This window comes from Cucurbita moschata, unplaced genomic scaffold, assembly GCF_002738365.1.
Source record: "Cucurbita moschata cultivar Rifu unplaced genomic scaffold, Cmos_1.0 Cmo_Scf00018, whole genome shotgun sequence".
NCBI classification, from domain to species: Eukaryota; Viridiplantae; Streptophyta; class Magnoliopsida; order Cucurbitales; family Cucurbitaceae; genus Cucurbita; species Cucurbita moschata.
The window spans coordinates 693,322-701,146 of NW_019268534.1; the positions used below are offsets into that span (position 1 = coordinate 693,322).

Genomic DNA, 7,825 nt, shown 5'->3' on the forward strand with positions numbered 1-7,825 from the left:
AAAAAAAAAAAAAAAAAAAAACCTTTCAAAAAGCACTTTGATTTCTACTTCCTATAAAATGCCCCATTACCCAATACACATTCTTTTGCAATCACAAATTCCAATTGAAAATTAAACAGCTAAAAAGAATGTAATCATCATTGGAATTTTGTTTCATGTTTGATTTACATGTTACCATTTTCGTCTGCTGATGACTCGGAGGCTGAGTCATCGGTCGTCGAGTTCGAAACAACCTCTGATTGGCTGCTGTTTTCACTGTCTGAACTTGTCCAACCTTTCTCTTCGCCTCCTTGTTTCAAGAGAAACCAGTACATGATACTTGCAGTTAAGGTGAGGATCATCTTTTGATTCACCTAATGGTACATAAAACAAAAGATGTTAATATTAATCTAATTCCCACCCTTTTCAACTTCATTTTAATTTACTCCTCATAATTCGATCTCCCAAAATATTAAACATTCTACGAGCCAGGTTTGTTTTGGACCACACCATAAAACTACATAATTAAACTTCTAAAACCATTCCCTGCTGGCCCTCAAGCCTCTCCCACCTTGTGCACGCCACATCAACGCCCCAGCATCCTTGCTCGCACATCATGCTCATCACAATAACCCTAACTCAAGCACAACTACAAGTTCATGTTCACACTCTTGCCTACATGTTCCCTCTAAGGCACATGTGTTTAGCTACAAGAGCTTTGGAGCGAGTCTCTATAAAAAATTAGAACACCCAAAACTTGATAAATTTTCTCTTAACTATTTTTTCGAATTTCCTATTTTTATGGATTTCAATGGGAAGCCATCTTTGCAGAATTTCTGGATATGAGTGGTTTATCTAAATATTAATCTGTCAACATTTTGTTAGATCTTTTGAATTTTATCCTATCAATTCATTCTTTAACAATTTAAAAATGTAACAGTCAATAAGATAAAGGGGGAAGAAAGATAGAGCTGAAGTTCAGATAAGTACCTCAGTGATGTCTTCAGGAAGCAAAAATATGGAACATCCAAGCTTCCTTGCAATGCTAATGATGTAGGTTGCGTTCATCTTTTTCTCCTCGTCTATGTTGGTCATGATTAAAGGAAAAGAGCAAACAATTAGAAATTTTGTAGACACGTGAGGATGCCCTTTTCTTGGTCCCCTGATGTTGTAAACAATGTTTCCATTTTTAAATTACATACTTTAAATAGACAAAAAGTTTCCGAACACCTGTTAATTTCGACGTTTGGCTAAATTTTGAAGTATTTTTCAGAAATAGAAGGAATAGCTTACAATGCAAAAATACATAATAAAAGCATACCGGTGACTCCTTTGGTAACAAGACTCCAGTTGACAACTCTAGGCTGCACTGAACTAAGAAGCTCCAGGAAAAATGTTCCATTCGACAAACTCTTGTCCTGTAGATTAGCATATTATGATAATAACAAGTTATCGTCAATAACGAAATTAAATGAAAATATTACTTCTAATAATTACTTTTTTTTCTTCTTACGGTTTCTTGTTCGAAGACAGAGGATTATGTTAGTTATTGAAAACAATTAAGGTTCTAATTTGAGAGTAGGTCCTTATATGTCCTATCGATCTCTCATTCATGATTAGAAGAAGTGCTATATAAGAACTTTGAGATCAAATAGAATATATTTCTTTCAAAGCCACTTATTTCTCCAAAACAAGAGAATGATTTTCCTTATTTTTTTCATTGGGATACTTCAAATAAATGAATAAAATATATATGTTTATGCTAAATTTCTATCAAATCATTAATAAAATCGGCAAAATGGTTCTGTGATGTAAAGCTTAAAACCAATACAATATTTTCTAGCCCAATAAGGAAAGAAAACAAAACAAAAGTTTAAAAGTCTAAGGATTCGATGTTCTGAAAAATATATGTGCGTGTGTAAAATAAGAAAAGCAGAAAGCCCAACCAAAATAGGATTGACCAATAAACAATTATACTTCGTCTTTCAAAACTCAATGATCATATGCACTTTAAAAGAAATAGTTAGGACTTCACACTAGTTCAAATTAACACCAACCTGACCACTTGAGATCATTGAAACATCGCAATATAATGCCACTTTGAGAAGACGGAGCATGAAAAAGTCAATACCTTAAAACTAGTCATGTGACACTGGCTCCCAGAACCTCTGACTTTGTTGTTGGCCCATTGCAAAATATCAGCATCAGTGATTTCCTTTCCAAAGGAGTGGAATCTTAAGTTTTTTAGAAGTTGAAGGATGTTGTATCTCATCAGTTGCCACAAGTAAGCTGAAAAGAAAGCCAGAAATCTTCACCTGAGCAATATACCAATGGAATAATTCCAAATATCAAACTATACAGAAAATCATCTTTAGTAGTAATGTCTGCTTAACAGATGAAAATATTGACTGGCTTACCCAGTATCAATTTTTTATTCCCTTGCACAATATCGTTTCCAGCAATATTAACCAGAGAGAACTTCAATTGCTTCCCTATTTTGACAACTTGGTTGCAGTTTTCTACTTTTCTAAACGGCATTTTAATCGGAGGCTTATTAGCAATCTTCCAACTAACAATTCCTGGGGACACCTTGTCTAGCGTTTCAAGAAGAATCCACCTGAAAAATGAAGGAAATATATTATTTCTTTCACAGTTAAGATTGTCTATCAGTTTGTAAGCATAGACATAAGAATGATCCCATTTGATAACCCACTCTTCAATAGGTTGCAATATTTTCGAAAACGAAATTTCTTCATTATTAAAAAAGCAATGATATCTAGAGATTTACTCTGATCTGGTACGCTAACTTAAAAGATTAATCAAGTAAATAAAACTGTATCCTCTTTTAGGTCAAAACAAAATAACGCAGGAAGAGATAAAATAATTTTTACCCATTTCTAAGATCCTCAAAGACATTATTGATATAAGTTGAAAGCCCCATGCTATTTATCCATAAACGGAATGCTCTCTCTTCCCTAGAAACTTGGGCGTCATCTGGCATCGTCTCTAGAAAAGATATTTGCTTCGTCTGCGTAGACAGCCCATTCCTACAAAGTATGGTAAATGTCATAAACAACTTAAAGATAATAGGCAGGAAACAAGAAGAAACAGCGTAGTTTTGCTTTCATGTCATGTTTATATGTCAATTTTGCAATTTTTCGTGGGCTTGCATAGCTCTAGTGTCATACAAAAATATAGGATACAATTAAAATATTTAGAAGCTGTCACCCAGAGATAATAGTCCATAGAACTGGATTGCACAAAATAAGAACCAATGCAGCTTGCTCAAGGAGTTGATTCTTTTCTCACCTATGCTGAAAGATATGAGCCACGAAAGCGAGGTTCAAATTAGGTGAACCTTCCACAATATCTCTAGCTGTGAGATATCTTTTGCAACCCATTTTATCTGCATGTTCAAGAACCATCTTCGCTCGTTCTAAAGGATCTTTTACTGTCAATGTTGACGGATTACTGTGCTCAGGTGCAAGAACTTTTAAAAGGCAAGCATATGCTTCTGCATCCTGCAGGACATTATCTCACATGTTCAAAAATGAAAAAAGAAATCCATAGAAGGAAAATAATAAATTTCCAAGCTAACTTCTTCACTTTGGTGAGGAAAAAATAGGTTCAGTGAATATTAGGAACAAATTTTAGCACCATTTCACCTTTATGTCAGAAGAGAAGTTTGTTACTGTCTTGTTGTATCCTCCTTTCTTAAGTTGAAAATTCATCCATCTCAGTAAGATCTTTTCTGGAGGTAGGCTCATCAACTCCTCCACATCCTGGCAGTTAGAGAATTCAATAATGTCTTCCAAATAATTTGCTGCTAAAAGTTTGTATTCTGTAAAAAAGCATATTATATGTAATTCAAAGTCCATCATTACCTTACTATCACCAACCAACTCCACCAACTGAGGGGTCTTTTTGAGGTTGAGGTCTGCCAATAATTGTATCTGGTACAATAACCATTAGGACAAGTGAATCAATCTAAACATAACACTTTTGCAACACGTTTAACGTAGAAAGTAATTACAATTAATCAATTGTAAAAGGCAGTGTAAAACCAGATAATGGTAAAAGGATATATATATGTATATATACTAAAAAAAACATTATGTCAAAAGATCATAACAGTATTTTACCTTAATAATCTGAGATATAAGTCCAAGTACAAGATGCCGCTGCAAATGAAAACAGATGACTCAGAACTCATTCTGATCAGTAAAGTTGCAAAGATTACTCAGTATACTATTTCAAAATAACTCGAGCGGAATGTAGTCTCCAGGGATCTTCAGTTCATTCTTCAACATTTTAATTCTTGTAGACCATGATGAGTTATTATATAAATGAGAAAATAGAAAGAAAATTTTAGCTTTTACTTCATAAATTAACTAGAAATGGAAAAATAAAAATCAGAATTGCGCTATTTTGTCTCTGACAATCATCTAAACCATGGGCAAACTCTAATTAACCAATGCAATTGAAATTGTTTTCCTCGGAACGTTGTCTGCTTCCAATTTGTTCCTAAATATTGATTACATTCGTTTGCCTGCCCTGTCTTAGGCTTTATGGTGCTTTTTTCTTTTAAATAAAAAGTTCAAACATACTCCAAAGTTGAATGGTAAAGAAGGTTTAGTAGATGAAAGAAAGTAATACTTCAAATGGAAGGTATAAGAAACAACTTCTAGACTCTATTTTGATAGCTAAGAGAAATATTCATACCCTCGCTTCAATAAAATCCTGTGTTCCAATATTTACTACAGTGCATCCAATGGCCTTTGCAGAGTTGAGGCAAAGTGTATGGTTTTCATTTCTTTCCCAAGGATTGAGCACAGCCTTTGTATTGATTGCACGATCATCAATAGTTCCAGGAACCGCCACATTGATTAGTTTACTGCAACCACCAATAACAGAATTCGTCGTTGTGATCGAATCCAAATCAATTAAGAATAAAGGCGATTAAAACATATTAATGACGACTTACCAGAGAAGAACTCCGTCCTTCGCAATCTCGAATAGATTGTTCGTGGAAGGGTCTATGGGGAGGTATCTCTTAAGAAATTTATCTTCTGAAAGGTAATTGTTGATATGTGCGACGTAAGATGCTTTCTCCGATTCGCTAATTGTGTGAAGCAAAGTAGTGGTGGCAGCCTTGAGAAATGCCGATGAATTTTTCGCACCAGTACTTCCGGTTCTAGCACTTGCATGAGCTTGCAATTTCAGATAAATCTGTCATGTTCGTTAAAGAAAATCATCAAGTAATACATCCGAACTTCCGTTTTTTCCTTTCGACATTCTCGTCGGAAAAAAATTTGAGATAAATTGAACATGAACATCATCTGACAGAGTCTATCAAAGAAGTACACAGAAAAGCAGAAGAGAGGAGATAAAGAAGACAAACACAACGTACTTTAAGGAAGAATTCGTAATCGACTTCATCATCCTGATTCTGATACAAATCTTGTATGAAGGAAGCTCTCTCTTGCTCCGTAAGATTCTCTCCAACAACTTTAAGCCTCGACATCTTGGAAGCCAAGTCTCCAAGGGTAAGCCTGCCGCTCTCTCTTTTCATACTCATATACTACAAAATCCAATCAGATCCAAACCAAAAACACTAAGAACCAACGGTTTCAACACCAAAACAGCCAAAACATACACCAGAAACAAATCAAGAATAATGCGACAGAGTGCTTTTCACATCAAACCAAAAGCCACCAGAATTCACTCAAACTAATCAAAACAAGAAAGAGAGGAAGTACATACATGAGACTTGAGACTCCGAAGCTCGACTTGAGTGAACTGATTATGGAGCCATGGATCTGAGACGAGAATGCCAACATATCCAGACATGGCTCCGGTTCAAGGAAGATGCTGATGATTCTAGCTCTTGCTCTTCTTCCGTCCAGGCTTCGGCTTCAGCAATCAGGGAAGGGAAAAGTGGGGAAGAAGATGAATGGCGATGGTAGGCCAAAGCTTCGAAGCTGTCAGAATTTCAAAGATCGTTAGGAGAGAGAAAGAATTCAAATAATGACTTCACTATCCCCATTTCACTTTCTCTCTCTATATATTAAAAGAAAGAACTGAGCGTTGTACACAAGTTGGGGCCGCTCTTGTCGTTTAAATCATTTTAATTTTAATTTTAATTTTAATTTTCTCTTTTTATTGTGACTAAAATGCCCCTCTAAACGGCTATACTCTCCAATTTTTACGTCCTCGATTATAATGTTTTAAAAAACAAATAAAATATTCATTAATTTATGGAAAAATATTCCATTTTTACCTTTTTAAAATTGTCCAATTTCTATTAATTTCTCCCCTAATTAGAAAAATAATATCTCAAATTTTAACTATTAATGTCATTTTCAAGCTTTCAAGCTCTATAAGATAATTAATTGGGTTTTGTTATCTAATTTTTAACTATGTTTTCGAAGTTAATTCCGTGTTTTAAAAATTAAATAATAATGATAATAATTTTTAAATTTTATTTTTATTTAATAAATTTTACTAAAGAGTTCAACTGTTCTAAGAAAAATAAAATAAAATGTGTGAAGGAATGATGAAGAGAAAATTAATACCATTTAATAAGAAAGCCTAAATTTTTATTTGGAACCCTTTTTATTATTGATTATATGTCGAAATTACAAAATTAACCCTAACGTGGAGCGTACAATACGGGGCAAAAATGACACGTGTCGATGGCAAAAATTTCAAATTTTATTCTGAAAAAGGGTAGTTTCGTCATTTAGGAAAACCGGCAAAGTTTGTGTGCTTTCTCACCGAAAGAGAAATTTGACTTAATCACGCAACCGTCGTTTCTCGTTTCTTTTTTATTTTTTATTTTTTTTTTAATTTAAGTAATCAAATAGTGTTTAAATAATTTAGTCCAATTTCAAAGTTTTATCCATAATGACTAAAGCTTGAAATTTAATTCGTCAGAGTTAGACATCAAACGATGAGCCAGCAAGAGCATTGAACTTCGAGGAGCATGGATTGTGAGATCGCACATAAATTAAAGAGGGGAATGAGTGTCAGCAGGACGCTGGGCTCCAAATAAGGTGGATTGTGAGATACTAGTAGACATGTTTTAAAACCGTGAAGCTAACGATGATACATAACGAGCCAAACACAGATAATATCTGTTAGCGGAAAAATGTGTCGTTGGGCTTCATCACCCACCTCTCGAAGATAGGTGATCATCGATTCTCGAAATATGCCACATTCATACCCCACACCCAATCAAAATTTGAAATCCAACGTCGGCATGTGATGACTCCAATATTTTTCCGCATTTCTTGTGGTATAGCCACGCTATCTACTCGACATTCTTCTCGGAAAGAATTAAAAGAAAATATATAAAATAATAATAATAATAAATAAATAAACGAACTCAACTTATTTGGAGCTTTTAAAATTACTAATTAAATTATAAATTGATTTTTTAACTTCCAAAAAAAAATCAATTTTATCTTAAAATTTTAAATTTCATACGATAAATTTTGGTCTATAAATTTTAAAATGTTGAATATATCGACCCTTTATTATTAATAACATAAAACTATTTTTTTAACGCTAAAAAAAAGAACTTTAATTCCTTGTTAATTTAAATGTTTTTTTTTTTAATGAATTTCAATAATTTATTAACTATTTAATATTTTATGAATATTAAGATGTGGAGATTTGTAAGCTACCAAATCGGCTTTAAAGACGTTATAAAGAGGACTTACTACCAATTATTTTGACATTATGTGTAGTTGTAAGGCCGCTGTAATCTAAAACTAACCTCACGTGTCCATTCCTCCTTTTTCTCCTAATTTCTTCCCTTTTTTTTTTTTTTTTTTTTTTTTTT

At 33.5% G+C, this 7,825-nt stretch overlaps 1 protein-coding gene across 2 annotated transcripts in view; it reads right to left on the reverse strand.

Moving 5' to 3' along the window:
* The window catches only part of LOC111455785 (fimbrin-2-like), a 6,962-nt gene extending 947 nt beyond the window's left edge, over positions 1–6,015 (reverse strand). For both annotated transcript variants that reach the window (XM_023097395.1, XM_023097394.1), the window contains exons 1-14: positions 5,743–6,015; positions 5,390–5,560; positions 4,964–5,208; positions 4,702–4,873; positions 4,122–4,160; positions 3,864–3,932; positions 3,645–3,761; positions 3,289–3,500; positions 2,871–3,026; positions 2,397–2,596; positions 2,111–2,268; positions 1,301–1,397; positions 970–1,061; positions 23–353 (exon numbers count right to left, since the gene is read on the reverse strand). In XM_023097395.1, coding sequence (XP_022953163.1) covers positions 165–353; positions 970–1,061; positions 1,301–1,397; positions 2,111–2,268; positions 2,397–2,596; positions 2,871–3,026; positions 3,289–3,500; positions 3,645–3,761; positions 3,864–3,932; positions 4,122–4,160; positions 4,702–4,873; positions 4,964–5,208; positions 5,390–5,560; positions 5,743–5,829 — 2,004 coding nt within the window. In that variant the 5' untranslated portion in view covers positions 5,830–6,015 and the 3' untranslated portion in view covers positions 23–164. The remainder of the gene's footprint in view (positions 1–22; positions 354–969; positions 1,062–1,300; positions 1,398–2,110; positions 2,269–2,396; positions 2,597–2,870; positions 3,027–3,288; positions 3,501–3,644; positions 3,762–3,863; positions 3,933–4,121; positions 4,161–4,701; positions 4,874–4,963; positions 5,209–5,389; positions 5,561–5,742) is intronic.
* Positions 6,016–7,825: the final 1,810 nt, after the last annotated feature.